This window comes from Nycticebus coucang, chromosome 22 (assembly GCF_027406575.1).
Source record: "Nycticebus coucang isolate mNycCou1 chromosome 22, mNycCou1.pri, whole genome shotgun sequence".
Classification (NCBI taxonomy): domain Eukaryota; kingdom Metazoa; phylum Chordata; class Mammalia; order Primates; family Lorisidae; genus Nycticebus; species Nycticebus coucang.
Genome location: NC_069801.1, coordinates 29,567,099 through 29,585,165, shown reverse-complemented (window position 1 = coordinate 29,585,165; position 18,067 = coordinate 29,567,099). Strand labels below are relative to the sequence as shown.

The window sequence follows — 18,067 nt, the reverse complement described above, 5'->3', positions numbered from 1 at the left end:
CTTAGTTTTATCTTTTGCATCGGTATGGAAGTTAGGTTCTGTCCTTTCATTGCTGAGTTCTTATTTTGCTGGTGATCCTTTGTGATGGTCAGTGTGCAGAACAGGTTGAAGTATTTCCTGTAGAGATGGTCTTGTTATGGCAAATTTCCTTAATGTTTGTATATCAGTAAATGATTTGATTTCTCTGTCAATTTTAAAGCTTAGCTTAGTAGGATATAGAATTCTGGGCTGGAAATTGTTCTGTTTAAGTAAATTAAAGGTAGATGACCATTGCCTTCTTGCTTGGAAAGTTTCCATTAGAGAAGTGTGCAGTCACCCTGATGGATTTGCCCCTGTAGGTCAACTAACTGGTGCTTACTCCTGGCAGCTTGAAGAATCTTTTCTTTTGTCTTGACTTTGGACAGGTTCATCACAATGTGTCTTGGAGAAGCTCGGTTAGAGTTGAGGTGACCTGGGGTCTGGTATCCCCGTGAAAGGAGTGTGTCATAATCTTTGATGATATTTGGGGAATTTTCATTTATAATATTATCTAGTATGGCTTCCATTCCCCTGGAGCATTCTTCTTCCCCTTCTGGGATACCTGTAACTCGTATGTTTGAACGCTTCATAAAGTCCCATAATTCTGTCAGTGAATGTTCTGCTTTCTCTCTCCTTTTCTGCCTCTTTAACAATTTGAGTTATCTCAAGAGCTTTGTCCTCTACCTCTGAGATTCTTTCTTCTGCATGGTCTAATCTGTTGTTGATACTTTCTATTGTATCTTTTAAGTTCCCTAATTGACTGCTTCAGTTCCTTCAGCTCTGCTATATCCTTTTTATATTCTTCGTATCGTTCATCTCTTATTTGTTTGTTTTTAGATTTCCTTTTGGTTATTTTCCATTTTATCAGCAGTCATTGTTTCCATCATTCCCTTCATTTTTTCATCATCTGTATTCTAAATTCCCTTTCTGTTATTTCTAACATTTCTTTATAGGTGGAATCCTCTGCAGTAGCTACCTCATGGTCCCTTGGGCTTGAGGCGGGGAGGTGTTGCTCTGGACTGGTTTTTCATGTTGCCAGGATTTTTCTGCTGATTCTTTCTCATGAGTGATTTCTTTTATCTGTTTCCTTGTCCTAATTTTCCTTTCACTTCCTCTTACTCTTTAAGTTGCCATGCCTCTGAACCAAGTTTTCAATGAGTCCTTTTGGTACAGGACCAGAAGGATAAGAAGGGTGAAGAGCAAGAAGGGAAAAAAGAAAGAAAGAAAAAAGAGACAGGAGAAGGGTTGGGTAAAAGGGAATACTGACAAAAAGAAGGGGGGCACACAAAGAGGAAGACTGAGCAATATAGGTGTACAGTAGGGTACTTTGACACAACCTTAAAAACCCCCAAACTCTGGGGGTGCCAGGTTGGGTGGTTCCCTTGAGTTCAGCAGCTCTTTGCTAGCCTTTTTGGACACAGTACCCCACCTCCACCAAGTAGAGAGGAAAGATAAAACTGCTATAAATCAAACCAAAACAAGCAAACTGAAAACTTCACGGGATAAAATTGGGAGAAAAACTAAATAATAGGGGTAGAAACAATAGCAAAAATGAAGTTCTAATTGTTGAAAAAGGCAACAATGGAAAATTATATTTAAACTAGAAAAATGACAAAAGAAAAGAAAGAAAAATGTATAGGGAAAACGTTGAAATTAATAAAGAAAACAACAGCAACAAAAAAACAAATCAAAAACAAAGCAGTATATATATCTTACTGAATATTGTCTGGGCAACAGGTAATCTTCTGGGGTATGAGATTCTGATTCGCCTGTATGAGATGGAGACTGGAGGCCTCTGCTGATTTCTGAAACCCTGCAGGGTGGAGAGCCTAAACCTCTCCTCAGCCCTCTTAAAAGGCCCTTTAAACTGCTAAAATTGGCTAAGCAGCTTTCCCAGCAAAGTGTTTATTGCTGGGATCACTCCTGAAGTGGCTATTCACTTACCCAGTGTACCAAAACCAGTCTCACTCTATGCCCCTGAGGGCTAAGGCTGTAAGGTGTCTCAGTCCCCACCTTTAGGCTGCTCAGTCACTAGATTACTCGTTCCTGCCCGATCCCTGCTCTGTGACCCCGAGGGCAGAGATTGCTGGGGCAGTTCTCCCACAATGGCTCCATGCGGCCCACAGCCGAACTCTATTAGCTCTGTTCGGCTCAGTGGCCCAGTCTGGGGCCCTAGGCAATGCTCAAAGTCCTCCACACTCTTGCCCACGCTCTCCCAAGGTGGTACAACTGAGTGCCAAGTCTGAAAAAACCAAAGCAGCTCACAGGTAAGGCCTTTCCAGTTTGTAGTCTCACTGCTGCTGTACTTACTGCTGCCGGCGGGATCAGACCGAATGAACACACTCAACCACTTGCCAGTTTTCCACGGCTTTTGTCTTCCTCATGGGGTCCAGAAGTCTGTTGCTGATTCCCTGTGTCCTCAAAGGGATGTTCATGGGCAGATCCCACCAGCCAGAGATGCCTGGAGTCTTGTCTCCCCAGATTCACTGTGCCCAGTTGCAAGGAAGCTATTATTCAACCGCCATCTTGCTCCTCCTCGCTCAGGCTGGTTTTGAACTTCTGAACTCAAGGGATCCTCCTGCCTGGCCTCCCAGAGTGCTAGGATTACAGTACAGAACACTGCACCCAGCCTGTCTTCTATTTTTTTATTCAGATTGTACAGCTGACAGTCTAAAAGAATCTAATTAAAGTGCTCACCTCAAATTAGAAGGACCTAACCCTTCTCATATCACCCATTACGTTTTACCCCAAAACACAGTAGATTATTTCCGTGATCCCTTTTAATTCTCATAGTTCATGAAATGGTAATAAGGTATGGGCTGATAAGGACGTGGTTCTTTTTTTTTTGAGACAGAGTCTCACCATGTTGCCCTGGGTAGAGTGCTGCGGCATTACAGCTCACAGCAACCTCAAACTTCTGGGCTCAGGTGATTCTCCCGCCTCAGCCTCCCAAGAAGCTGGGACCACAGGCACCCGCCACAAATACCCAACTATTATTTTTTCTATTGCAGTTGTCATTGTTGCTCAGCTGGTCCAGGTCAGGTTTGAACCTGCCAGTCTCGGTATATGTAGCGGATGTGGTAACTACTGTGCTGTAGGCACCGAGCCAAGGATATGGTTCTTTAGTAGCTCACCCTAATATGTTTGTTTTTGTTTTTTTATTTGGCAGAGATAGGGTCTTACTATATTGCTCAGGATGGTCTCCATTTCCTGGTCTCAAGTAAGCCTCCCTCCTTGGCTTCCCAAAGTATTGGGATTACATGTGTGAGCCACCAAACGTGGCTCCTAGTATGTTTTAAATTCTTATTTCTAGGGTTAAATACTCACCAATCTGCTAATTTCCTCTTGTCTATCTGGTGCAGACCTTGCTGTTGCCTTGATCATAGTGGAAGTCTGATTGTCTGTAAGCTTCTTGATACATCGTTGCCCTGCTACAATATTACAAACCTAAAAATGAAAGTTTTGTAACAGATATATATATCCTTATTTTTTTTTTCAGCTCTCAGTCCCCACCACATGATATAAAATTTTTACATCTACTTCATTTCATTAAACCATTTCTTTTTAATACGCTAAGTAAAAAAGTAGTAAACAAAATTGCTTTATAATGTGATTATAATTAGGGAAAATGTACATAGGATATAAAAAGACTAAAAGTACAGTGGACTAAAATGCTAATGGTGGTTACATTAGAATAGGATTATGGATGAACTCTTTTCATACTACTCCATTATAGAATATTTATTATAAAGCAAAGTTTTGAAACAGTTCAAATTACAAATTAATGTTCAATATGAGATAAGTTATAGGCCATAAAAGATCCCAAGAGAACGATGAACAAGAGCACATTAATTAGCAGGGTGAAGGAATTACTTCTAGTGGCAGGTAGGTATGCTTCTGCTCCTGCCCCACTTGCAGACAGGGAAGGTGTGGGTACTTCAGCTGAAGAGTATACTTTTCTCTGAAATACTGCGCTACTGTTCTCTCCACAGTTTGGCCATTTTCTAACTGTAAAGGAAAGCTGAGAAAAAAACGTACAAATGAACAACCCTTATTCCACATAAGCCAGAAAAACTTCCAACCCACTACCTAGAGCAAGCTGCCTCACATCATTGCCGCTCTGACAAACACCAGCTTTTCTTACGTTTGATGACTGGCAGGCCTTCTTGTTACATTACAAACACGGTATTTCCGTCTCATTGTTCCACAATGAGTCACTTCAACCTTCAAACCTGTTCCCAACAAGAAAAATGGAGGTTACAGAACTATCATATGTAAAATATTTATACTTAGTAAGCCTGCTCACTGCTATAAAAACTCAATTCTGAACAAACAGAAGAAAATGTGTGATATAGGCAATGTGATATGAACACAGGATTTTACATTTAACATTGCTAATAATGATTATAATCATGATAGACCTACTGCCAAACCTTTTCCCTACCCCATCAAAGTCCACACTAAAAAATAAAATCATAAAACTTACAAAGCTCATAGATCAAGGAACAAAGTTCTCCATTAATTAAAAAAACTCTGTTTATAATAAATTCAGGTATTTGTGCGGGGAAAGGGAAGGAGGAATGAAAGAGGAGTTGAGGTAATTCTCAAAATACTCTTACAACCTTCAAAGTATGTGATTATTTAAATAGCCCAATCATCACATACTGATTGAAGACCAGAATTTCTTAAAACTCAAAAAGGAAGCCCTTCAAAGATTTATAAAGTAGGAGAAAAAAATGCCAGGCCCTTTCAATAGGAGTTGACAGACAGTTTTACTGAAGTATAATACAGTGTCACAGTTCTTTTAAAATACTGACTATTGGAAATCAAATGAAACCAAAATAATTCCTAAAGCAGGAGATTCCTCCCCTCTTTAGAGTCGCAGATGTGAGCAATAGTGCACATACACATAATTTAGCACATGATTTTAGGAGTTCCTAGATCTTTGCAGTCCCTTTGTGGACTCTAGCAGTTCGAGGATCCCAGGCCTACTTTAGAGAAGGAAAATAGGCTTTAAATCATCAGCTGATGGCTGGCGTGGTGGCTCACGCCTATAATCCTAGCACTTTGGGAGGCCAAGACGGGTGAACTGCTTGAGCTCAGGAGTTTGAGACCAGCCTGAGCAAAAGCGAGACCCCATCTCTACTAAAAATAGAAAAACTGAAACAAGAGCATCACTTGAGTCCAAGAGTTCAAGGTTGCTGTGAGATATGACGCCACGGCATTCTACCCAGGGTGACAGCTTGAGACTGTCTCAAAAACAAAAAATACTTTGGGATGAATTTTCTTCCTTCCTTTTTCTTTTATTGAGAAAGAAAATCTTATTCTGTATGTCACTCAGGCTAAAGTAGAGTGGCATAATCATACCACACAGTAGCCTTGAATCCCTGGGGTCAAGAAATCCTCCTGCCTTATCTTCCTGAGTAGCATGTGGCACCATACCTGCTAATTAAAAACATTTTTTTTTTTTTTTAAGAGAAAGGGTCTTGCTATATTTCCCAGGGTGGTCTTGAACTTCTGCAAGCAATCCCCTGCCACAGCCTTCCAGAGTGCTGGGATTATGACCTGAGATGACTTTTTTTTTTGACACACCCTCAAGCTGTCACCCTGGGTAGAGTGCTGTGGCATCACAGCTCACAGCAACCTCCAGCTCCTGGGCTCAAGCGATTCTCTTGCCTCCGTCTCCCAAGCAGCTGGAACTTCAGGCGCCCACCATAACGCCTGACTATTTTTTGGTTGCAGCCGTCATTGTTGTTTGGCAGGCCCAGGCTGGATTCAAACCCGCCAGCTCAGGTGTATGTGGCTGGTGCCTTAGCCACTTGAGCCACAGCACCAAGCCAAGAGATAACTTTTCTTAAGAAATGGTATCAAATAGAATTTTCTGAGATAACAAAATTTTCTATATCTGTGCTAAATGGTAATCATCAGTAACATGTATTACTAAGCACATGAAATGTAGCTAGTGTGCCTTAGAAACTGAAATTTTCATTTAAATTAATTTAAATAGCTGCTTGTGGCTAGTTGCTATTTTATTGGACAGTACAGTACTCAGTACTCTTCTGTACTATTCTTCTGCAGAAGAGTTAACAGACACACAGTGGCTACTGGTCACTTCAGAAGTGGCAACTCCATTTCTGAAGTATGGCCTACACTCCAAAGGACTAAAAAGGGATAAATAAAGGATAATTTTTAGTTTTCATTACTCTCTGAAACATTTCTTTCATATTTGTAATTCCTACAGCACAGAGGTTCTTAACCAGAGGCAATTTTGTAATTTTGTCCCCCCAACCCCCCAGAAAATTTGGTAATATATGGAATTTGTTTGTTTGTTTGGAGACTCTTCTAGAGTGCAGTAGCATCAGAATGGCAGCTCACTGCAACCTCAAACTCCTGGGCTTATGTAATCCTCTGCCTCAGCCTCCAAAGTAGTTGGGACTATAGGAACATACTACCTCACTCAGCTAATTTTTTTTTTGTAGAGATGAGGTCTCACTCTTAATCAGGCTGGTCTGAAAGTCCTGGCCTCAAGTGATCCTCCTAAACCTCAGCCTCCCAAAGTGCTAGGATTATAGGCAAAAGCCACTGCACCAGTCTAGCGACATTATTGATTATAAGCGCTGTTGGCATTTACAAGGTATACACCAGGAATACTGTGAAATATCCTGCAATGCACAGAATAGCACCATCCCATAAACCAACAAAGAATTATCCAGCCCAAAATGTCTATTATGCCAAGGTTGAGAAACTTTGATACAATAAAATTTATTTTCTTATCTAATAGCTAAGTATAATTAAGGTAAGACAATCAGTACCAAATACAAAGTTCACTCATAGAAAATATTTTCTTCTCTTTTTTCTTTTGATAACGTCAGTGAAAATTAGGATGTTAAATGCACATAGTATCCATGTACCAGATTGGTATAGGTTTATTTTTCTTGAGAAACACTCGTAATTGAATCAGTGAGTAGTAGTCTTTCATTATAACTACCTTTATAAAACTAATATTTCAAATCAGTGAGAGAATTTACTACGACAACTAGAAAATAAAGTACTGTCAAAGGAAAGCCTTATAAGAAGAAAATAACATGAACTAAGCAGATTTAAACATATGTTCAGGGGGAAAACACAACAGAAAAGTCTAAAACAAACCGTGGTTATCTGGATGATTTATCAATTAGTTCTCAAGTGTTCCCTTAAGTTAAAAAATATTAATCAGGGCTTGGCGCCTGTGGCTTAAGCGGCTGAATCCAGCCTGGGCACACCAAACAACAATGACAGCTGCAACCAAAAAATAGCCAGGTGTTGTGGTGGGCGCCTATAGTCCCAGTTACTTGGGAGGCGGAGGCAGGAGAATCGCTTGAGCCCAGAAATTGGAGGTTGCTGTGAGTTGTGATGCCTCAGCATTCCACCGAGGGCAACAGCTTAAGGCTCTGTTAAGAAAAGAAAAACTTTTGGATGGTGCCTGTGGCTCAGTGGGTAGGGCACCGGCCCCATATACTGAGGGTGGCGGGTTCGAACCGGGCCCTGGCCAAATTGCAACAAAAAATAGCTAGGCATTGTTGCGGGCACCTGTAGTTGCAGCTACTTGGGAGGCTGAGGCAAAAGAATCACCTAAGCCCAGGAGTTGAAGGTTGCTGTGAGCTGTGATGCCAAAGCACTCTGCTGAGGGTGACAAAGTAAGACTCTGTCTCTTAAAAAAAAAAAAAAAAGAAATCATATTATACACACACACACATATCAGGTTCTATAAGCCTACAAAATAAGCTCTTATCAAAAACAAATTAGTAATTATATATGGTATTTTATCATACATTTTCCTCTATTTCTGCTGTTTAAGTACTATGAATTAATAGACAAAAAATGGTCTTCAACTCCTGAGCTCAAGCTCCACCTGCCTTAGCCTCCCAGAGCACTAGGATTACAGGTATGAGCCACTGTGCCTGGCTACATGATTTTTTTTTTAAAGAGACTTTTTTTTTTTGAAACAGAGTCTTACTTTCTTGTTCCCAGTAGAGTGCCTTGGTGTTATAGCTCACGGCAACCTTAAAATCTTGGGCTCAAGTGATCCTGTTGTCTCAGCCTCCAAGTAGCTGGGATTATAGGTGCTCATCACAACACCCGCCTAGTTTTTAGAAATGAGGTCTTGCTCTTGCTTTGACTGGTCTTGAAATCCTGAGCTCAAGTGATCCACCTGCCCCGGCCTCCCAGAGTGCTGTGATTACAAGCATGAGCCACTCTGCCTGGCCTTAAAGAGACTTCTATTTAAAAAGGTTTCTTGATTTGGAATGGAGGAAAAAAACCATCAGTTTGTCAATTAGGTCCAACCTAGGTTTTTCTATTTCCAAACTAGGATCATAAATACCTAAGAATTAAACCAAAATATAGACACTAATAAAAAGCTGAAAATTTAAAAATTGGACTAGATAATTCTCTGCCCAGGTCCCTCCCCAACCCTCCATCCAACCCCAAAAATGTTTTGGCTTTAATAAATATTTAACCTATAAACTTGGTTTTACCTTCACTATAACATCAACTTTATAATGCTTTCTAGTCATTTCTTTGGGCCCCTGAGCAGTTGAAGTTAAGATCGAGTCCATGCTCTTCGGGCAGCAGTGGAATCCTTGTTCTGTACATCTTGTATTTTCTGTGATAGAGTGGTGATATGAGTTGATTGCGTAGTTACCAGAATATAATGTAAGTGACTTCATGATATCAGAGTTGGTAACTAAGCAGCAACTCCACTGGAAACCATGGCATTTAGGTGATCACATATTATGGTTGGAAATGCACTAACCTCCTGACAATGCCAGCTGTGCAGTTAATATACTTCATGAAAGGACAATGGTATGATTGAGAAAGTTATTAGCAGTTTCTTATTTTAGGATTTAAATAATTTGAGATAAATGGGTGCTTGTTTTCAAAGCAAAAAGGATTTTTCTTTCATTGTCCATTACAATGACTTACTAAATGGCAAAGAATAAATGATAACTGGAGCAAGAAGGATGTATTCAGCTACTGCAATTGATTTTGGGAACCAAACAATTCAGTGAACAAACCTGAACAACATTTCATTCAAACCATAAGCTAAAAATTATCTATAATAAATAGGTAAAAATCTTAAGATAAAAGCAATTATTTCTATTTCTAGTTATTTATGATCTAATAGTTCATATAAATAGAATTTATATTGATTAGAGTATCTGATTACTCTTCACTGTCTAAATAATAAACTAAATACAGTAGAGTAACATCTTACATGAGGATTAGGCTTTGCAGTCATGAATAAGGCAGGAGTTGTACATAATCAAAATTACTCCCTTAAATTGCTGATAAAGTATGTAAGTGTGGGTTTGAATATAAAACCATTTATATTTAAACATACATAGAAATGTGCATATATAAAAAGTAAACAAACATAAGTCTTAAAACACTATTAATTTTTCTTTTTCGGAGCGTATGTAAAGATGAATTTATGTGAATTAAATGTACATGTGATGCAAATTTTAGCTACTAAGTAAAATAAAATAGACAAGGTGAACAGTCAACTCTAAAACATATATTAAATAACTGTTACAACTCTAGAACACATGAAACAGGCTGGCCCAATATTCATGAATTCTCAAAGGAATAAAATAAACCTACTATCTTTTCAGAAAAGCAAAGTAGTCATCATATTAGAATATATTCAAAGAATGGTTTTAGTTTTAAAGCAACAAATATTTTTGGAATAAGCTTCCTACTTTTAGAAGGAATTACTGACACATCTTTTTATGAGACACTCTTACCTCTTCAGCTAGTAATAAGTATTAACAAAAAATTAGCTGATATTGATACTTTTTCTATTACTTGCATTTCTTTTATTCAAATACTGCCTAAATAAGACGTTACAGTAATATTTTATAACTGATCTATATTTTTACTGGTGTTGTACATGAATAAATTTTAATTATAAAAAACATTTCAATAAGACTTTTCATATCCATGTATTTTATAGCTAAGTTTTTCTAAATGTTAATTAATTCACCTTTTATCTCTTTGGTAAATTTTACCCGATGAGAATCAGTCAGAGGTCTTGGCTGCTCATCAATATTATGAATGTCAAGAACTTCACACATGAACTGAATTACAGGTTGTGCTTTGTAGAAGGCAGTGGCAGAAACTAAAAAGAAAAACACAAATAATACAAATTAATGTTTCCCTAAAAATCTCAGAAAATTCACCTTAGGCTTCATGATAATTAATTAAAAATTCACACGCACATTTTGCACATAATCCCTTATGCACATCTATGTACATACATGTAAAAATTTCTAAAATTAAGCAGTTTCAATTTGACCTCTGATGCATAGGAACAGAAAGGCCAAATGCTATAGTTTTTGTAATCTATCTCTTTCATCATGGGTAACCAAATCATTCCATTCTGTACTACATGTACAGAGAAGTGTTCTGGGTTTGAGATAAGGCTTGTACGGTACAAAGGTCAGAACCCCCGCCAGATGAGAAAGGTATTATTTCTTTTTTCTTTCTTTTTGCAATTTTTGTCTGGGCCTGGGTTTGAACCCACCACACCTCTGGTATATGGGGCCGGCGCCCTACTCCTTGAGCCACAGGTGCCACCCAAGAAAGGTATTATTTCTTAACAAGGCCTTCTTATGTCACTCTACCAGAGGTCCTCAAACTTTTTAAACAGGGGGCCAGTTACTGTCCCTCAGACCGTTGGAGGGCCGGACTATAGTTAAAAAAACAAAACAAAACTATGAACAAATTCATATGCACGCTGCACACATCTTATTTTGAAGTAAAAAAACAAAATGGGAACAAATACAATCACACTACCTCATGTGGCCCGCGGGCTGCAGTTTGATGACCCCTAGACTGTTTATCCACTTTAGTTGAGAGCTTTCCTGGTCTTGCAATGATTTGGGAAGACAGTAGTAATAAATGTTAGTACTGATGTAAGCACAGGTAGTATTATTAGGAGCTAGAGTTGATAGTTTTTAAACAATCAACGTGAGTTTTTTCTCTTGGGTTTTGTACACACAAGAGCTTCACCAATAGTTAAGTGAAAGTAGATCATCATCACTTATTTCTTAAACACATATTTACTGATGGCCAGTATGCTCTACATAATGAAAAGTAAAATGATTACAGACAAAAAGCTACATGCTATCATGCTATTTTTCTACTCAAAAAACATGCACACTGCCTGTTGAGCTAAGTGTAAATTTGTTATGTGGTGTTCTTTCTCTTGCTGTCCTTAGTTTAAGATTAAACCTTCTCCATAAAATGTCCCTCACCTGTCAAAGAATATTTATCAAGGCTTTAACAGTAGTTATTTCATGATACATGTGGGTGGCATAGCTATTGTGGATATTTTTACTTTTCTTTAAAAAACTTTTTATCTTTTGAACTTCATTTTTTTTTTTTGTAGTGAGCCCATATTGCTTTTCCCTTTCTTTATTGCAGAAATACTATGTGAATGAAATTTCATCATAAAAAATTCAAAACAGGCTTGGCACCTGTGGCTCAAGCTGCTAAGGCGCCAGCCACATACACTTGAGCTGGCAAGTTCAAATCCAGCCCGGGCCCGCCAAACAACAATGACAGCTGCAACCAAAAAATAGCCGGGCATTGTGGCGGACGCCTGTAGTCCCAGCTACTTGGGAGATGGAGGCAGGAGACTCGCTTGAGCCAGGAGTTGGAGGTTGCTGTGAGCTGTGATGTCACAGCACTCTACCTAGGGCAACAGCTTGAGGCTCTGTCAACAAAAAAAAAAAAAAAGAAAAGAAAAGAAATTCTGGATAGCCCCTGTGGCTCAAATGGATAGGGCGCCAGTCCCATATGCTGGAGGTGGTGGGTTCAAACCCAGCCCCAGCCAGAAACTGAAAGAAAAAAAAAAATTCAAAACAATACAGGAAATAAAGAGTAAAAATATGCCCAGTCTGAACCTCCCTTCCCCAAGTATTTTAAAAAGTAATTATTAGTCGGGCATAGTGGCTCATGCCTGTAATCCTAGCACTCTGGGAGGCTAAGGTGGGTTTGAGACCAGCCTGAGCAAAAATAAATAAATAAATAGATAGATAAATAACAATAAGACCTCATCTCTACCAAAATAGAAAAACTGAGGCAAGAGGATCACTTGAACCCAAGAGTTGGAGACTGCTGGGAGCTATGACACCACAGCCCTCTACCCAGGGTGACAGCTTGAGATGCTGTCTCAAAACAAACAAACAAACAAACAAAAAAACCAAAGAAATTATTGTAAGTAGTTAGGTATGTGTATACATCCTCTCCTTTTAATATGCATGCACATAGATAAAAATGTACTTTTAAAAGATGAGATCAGATAATAAATGTTCTATGACTTGTTTTATCATTTTAACAAGAGTATATTATCTTAGAGATCTTTTCAAGTCAGTACACTCTTATCAATGGCTGAACATTTTTCTGTGGTATGAATGCATAATAAAATGAATTTGAATTCTCTTCCCTTTTTTTTTAATTGAGACAGATTCTTACTTTGTCACCCTTGGTAGAGTGCCATGGCATCACTGCTCACAGCAACCTCAAATGCTTAGGATCAAGTGATTCTCCTGCCTCAGCCTACCTAGTAGCTGGGACGACCAGCACCCAGTTATTTTTTTTTTTTCCTTTTGTTTAGCAGGCCCAGGCTGGGTTCGAACCCACCAGCCCTTGAGCATGTGGCCAGAGCCCTAACCACTGAGAAATGGATTCCCAGCCTCTCTTCCCTTCTTAATAAAAAAGAACGCAAACAGTAAAACATGAAAAATACTACCCTTGGCCTCGATTTTTTTTCTTAGAGATAGACCTGCATGTACTGGAGAATATACCATTCTTTCTCATAGCTGCAGGAGGTCTCATTATAAGAATCTATTTCATGTCCCTAATTGATAATTACGTTGTTTTGTTTTTTCTATTACAAACAATATTCTGTGGACATCTTTTTTTTGTTCACAGCCATGAGTACTTCTGTGAGAAAGACTAAAGAGGAATCAATACTCATTGGTAAACTTCTATCCAAATAAATACTACAGTTTCTAAATAATTAAAAAAAAGTGAGACTGGACTCGGCGCCTGTAGCTCAAGCAGCTAAGGCACCAGCCACATACACCAGAGTTGGCAGATTTGAATCCAGCCTGGGCCTGCCAAACAATGACAACTACAACTAAAAAATAGCCAGGTGTAGTCCCAGCTACTTGGGAAGCTGAGGCAACAGAATCACCTAAGCCCAGGAGTTGGAGGTTGCTGTGAGCTGTGATGTCATTGCACTCTACCCTGGGGCAATAGCTTGAGGCTCTGTCTCAAAATAAAAAAATAAAAAAAAAGGGAGAGAGACTGATAAGATTTTAACAATATTCTGAGTATCTTATTTACATTCATGGGGGTTTAAAAATTTAAAAATTCTGGCTCGGCGCCCATAGCACAGTGTTTAGGGTGCCAGCCACATACACTGAGACTGGCAGGTTCAAATCTGGCCCGGGCCAGCCAAAACAATGACAAGTGCAACAAAAAACAGCTGGGCACTGTGGTGGGTCCCTGTAGTCCCAGTTACTTGGGAGGCTGAGGCAAGAGAATTGCTTAAGAGTTGGAGGTTGCTGTGAGCTGTGACACCACAGCACTCTACTGAGGGTAACATCAGGCAACTCTGTCTCAAAAATAATAAAAATAAAAAAAATTAAATATTCTATTGAAAAACGTGAGAATACAGTTGTGCATATAAAAAGTCCGGCAGGAGCTCGGCACCTGTGGCTCAAGTGGCTAAGGCGCTGGCCACATACACCTGAGCTGGTGGGTTTGAATCCAGCCTGGCTGCAACCAAAAAATAGCTGGGTGTTGTGGCAGGCGCCTGTAGTCCCAGCTAATTGGGAGGTGGAGGCAGGAGAATTGCTTGAGCCCAGGAGTTGGAGGTTGCTATGAGCTGTGATGCCATGGCACTCTACCCTGGGTGACAGCTTGAGGCTCTGTCTCAAAAAGAAAAAGAAAATGTCCGGCAGGATACATTCCAAATTCAAGTTGTAAGTTCACATTGTTTAAATTCTTAAGTACATACTGATCTGGACTAATTTTTAAAAAGTAGATAAAAGAAAATAAAGATATGGGGAATAGCAAGCTTATTTTGCCTTTTCTTTAATCCTCTAGGTAAATTTTCTTCAGTGGATTACTATTATACTAGTATTCACAACTAATCTTTCACACAGTTGTAACTACTAAACAAACATGTTAGAATTATTTTTTTTCCTGGGCATCACCTGTGGCCTAGTGGGTAGGGCACTGGCCCCATATACTGAGGGTGGCGGGTTCGAACCTGGCCCTGGCCAGAGAAAAAATGGGAGTGGCAACTGCAACAAAAATAACCGGGTGTTGTGGCAGGCTCTTGTAGTCCCAGCTGCTTGGGAGGCTGAGGCAAGAGAATCGCTTAAGCCCAACAGTTGGAGGTTGCTGTGAGCTGTGACATTACAGCACTCTACCAAGGACAACAGAGTAAGATTCTGTCTCAAAAAAAAAAAAAATAACAAAAAAAACCACCCAGATTATTTTTCCTGTTTAACTCTCTTCTACTATTTTTCCCTTTTTATCCCATTACACTCCTACTCATCTTAGTGTCTACTACCTTTTCTACAAGGTCTGACATTTAAGTTCATGCATGTGTGGTACCATGCATTTATGATGGTGACACTGTACAAACAACTCAGTAAGGTTTCATAACCTTGGTATATCAGTGTCTCCCAGTTGTGTTTGTGTCAACATGTGGTGGCATCTTGCTGAATGGTGTTCCTTATTGTTGTGTGTTTTTGTATGCCATTGCAATTAGCTTGAATTAGAGGAACAAACAACAAACAAACACTAAGTTTTTTTTTGACACACAGCTCACTCTATCACCCTGGGGTTGAATGCCATGGTGTCATCATAGCTCACAACAACCTCAAACTTTTGGGTTCAAGTTATCCTCATGCCTCAGCTTCCCAAGTAGCTAGGATTATAGGCATAATCAAAGAAAAAAGTCACTGAAGAAAAACTTTTTGTTTTTCTTTTTTGAGACAGTTTCAAGCTGTGGCCCTGGGAAGAGTGCCGTGGCGTCACAGCTCACAGCAACCTCAAACTCCTGGGCTCGAGTGACTCTCTTGCCTCAGCTTCCCAAGTAGCTGGGACTAGAGGTGTCCACCACAATGCCCAGCTATTTTTTGTTTGTAGTTGTCATTGTTGTTTGGTGGGTCCGGGCTGGATTCAAACCCGCCAGCTCTGGTATATGTGGCTGGTGCCCTAGCTGCTTGAGCTACAGGCGCTGAGCCACATTTTTTATTTTTTATTTTTATTTTTAATAGAGGTGGGATCTCACTCTGGCTCAGGATGCTCTTGAACTCCTGAGCTCAGGCAATCCACCTGCCTTAGCCTTAGCCTTGGCCTCGTACAGTCCTAGGATTACAAGATGAGCCACCACACCTGGGCCTAATCATTAAATTTCTTGATAAACATGGCAAGAGAAGAACTGAAATAAGGGACATGTTAGTCCAAGTTTATGGGGATAATACCATGAGAAAATAACAGTATACAAATAATTAAATGTTTTTCTGAGCGTTGAGAAAGCATTACTGATGAAGGGAGGTCAGGGTGGCTAATAATAAGAACTGATGAAAACAGCAAAATTCACTGAATTGCGCAACAAAATCATCTCCTGACTGTAAGAAGCATAGTGAGCAAATAAACACTGCTAGAGAAACAGGAAAATCTGGCTTGGCACCCATAGCTCAGTGGTTAGGGTGACGGCCGCATACACCAGGGCTGGCAGGTTCAAACCCAGGGGTGTTGGGTTTGAACCCAGCCCAGGCCTGCTAAACAACAATGAAAACTACAACAAAAAAATAGCTGGCCATTGTGGTGGACACCTGTAGTCCCAGCTACTTGGGAGGTTGAGGCAAGACCATCGCTTAAGCTCAAGAGTTTGAGGTTGCTGTGAGCTGTGATGATGCCACAGCACTCTACCCAGGGCCACAGCTTGATACTCTGTCTCCAAAAAAAAAAAAAGTTTTTCTTCAGTGACTTTTTTCTTTGATTATGCCTATAATCCCAGCTACTTGGAAAGCTGAGGCATGAGGATCACTTGAACCCAAAAGTTTAAGGTTGTTGTGAGCTATGATGACACCATGGCACTCAACCCCCGGGTGACAGAGTGAGCTGTGTGTCAAAAAAAAAGAAAAAAAAACTTAATGTTTGTTTGTTCCTCTAATTCAGGCTCCAACATTCTTGCAATGGCACACACAACAATAAGGAACACCATTCAGCAAGATGCCACCACGTTGACACAAACACAACTGGGAGACACTGAAATACCAAGGTTATACTGAGTTGTTTGTACAGTGCCACCAACATAAATGCATGGTACCGTACATGCATGAACTTAAATGTCAGACCTTGTGGGCAGTGCCTGTGGCTCAGTGAGTAGGGTGCCAGCCCCATATACCGAGGGTGGTGGGTTCAAACCCAGCCCCGGCCGAACTGCAACAAAAAAATAGCCGGGTGTTGTGGTGAGCGCCTGTAGTCACAGCTGCTCGGGAGGCTGAGGCAAGAGAATTGCCTAAGCCCAAGAGCTGGAGGTTGCTGTGAGTCCTGTGACGTCATGGCACTCTACCGAGGGCAGTGAAGTGAGACTCTGTCTCTACAAAAAAAAAAAAAGGTCAAATCTTGTAGAGAAGATAATAGACACTACGATGAATAGGAGTGTAATGGGATAAAAGGGAAAAACAGTAGAAGAAAAGGGAAAGTCTTAATTGAAAATCTTGGCCAACAACTTATGGCTCTTAGATCACAACAACGCACTAAGTCACACAGCACTGTCTAGGAGGGAGTTTATAGCCAGTAAACAAATAACTGTAAGTCCCTTCTTACTCACCTGATCTGGCACCCCATGACTTTTTTCTTTCTTTTTTTTTTTTAATGAGACAGAGTATCACTTTGTTTCCCTCGGTAGAGTGCCATAGCATCACAGCTCATAGCAACCTCCAACTCCAACCAATAGTCACAACAACTCTTAAGAATAAAGTCAGCAGGCTAGGTGAGGTGGTGCAGGCCTGTAAACCCAGCACTCTGAGAGGCCAAGATGGGCAGATCACCTGAGCTCAGAAGTACAAGATCAGCCTGAGCTAGAGCGAGACCCAGTATCTAAAAATAGTCTGGCCTCATGGCAGGCACCTGTAGTCCCAGCTACTTGGCAGCCTGAGGCAAGAAGATTGCTTGAGCCCAAGAGTTAGAGGTTGCTATGACGCCATGGCACTTTACTGGGAGCAACAAAGTGAGACTCTGTCTCAAAATAAATAAAGTCTGCTCTAGCACTCATCAAGATTTGTTATAATCCTATTCAAATTAATAAAATGTAGGGACAGACATTTAAACCAAACAGACTTGAAAGCCTACGTCATACTATATTACATGAACGAATTTGTATTCAGAGAACTAAATATGAAAAGGAAAAAGACACATTTATTGGAAAATGTAGAATATTTTTATGATTTTAGAGGTAAGGAAGATTTTCTAAAAACAATACAAAAATTGTAAGCCATGAAAATTTTAACAAAAAAAGACACCATAAACCAAACTTATAAAAAAGCTATAGGCACCGCCTGTGGCTCAGTCAGCAGGTCGCTGGCCACATACACCAAGGGCAGAGGGTTTGAACCTAGACAGGGCCAGCTAAAACAACAATGACAACTGCAACAACAACAAAAAATAGCCAGGCGTTATGGCGGGCGCCTATAGCCCCAGCTACTTGGGAGGCTGAGGCAAGAGAATCACTTGAGCCCAGGAGTTTGAGATTGCTGGGAGCTGTGGCAGCAGCTTGAGACTCTGTCTCAAAAAAAAAAAAAAAAAGTCATAAATTGTTAGAAGATCTGTGCAATACATGTAAACAGTTCCTAAAAATTAAAATAAAACAAAAAGTGGGAAAGGATATGAGTGGACATTTCACCAAAGAGAAAATTTAAATGGCAAAAAATAAAATTCCGGGCCAGCGCCTGTGGCTCAGTGAGTAGGGCAC

General features: G+C 40.0%; 1 protein-coding gene across 3 annotated transcripts in view; it reads right to left on the bottom strand.

Annotated features, from left to right (window-relative positions):
• The window catches only part of LOC128574870 (protein argonaute-3), a 139,354-nt gene that overhangs the window by 49,785 nt on the left and 71,502 nt on the right, over positions 1-18,067 (bottom strand). For all 3 annotated transcript variants that reach the window (XM_053575826.1, XM_053575827.1, XM_053575828.1), the window contains 4 exons: positions 10,043-10,177; positions 4,163-4,250; positions 3,892-4,039; positions 3,346-3,465 (listed from right to left, as the gene is read on the bottom strand). In XM_053575826.1, the coding sequence (XP_053431801.1) occupies positions 3,346-3,465; positions 3,892-4,039; positions 4,163-4,250; positions 10,043-10,177 (491 nt within the window). The remainder of the gene's footprint in view (positions 1-3,345; positions 3,466-3,891; positions 4,040-4,162; positions 4,251-10,042; positions 10,178-18,067) is intronic.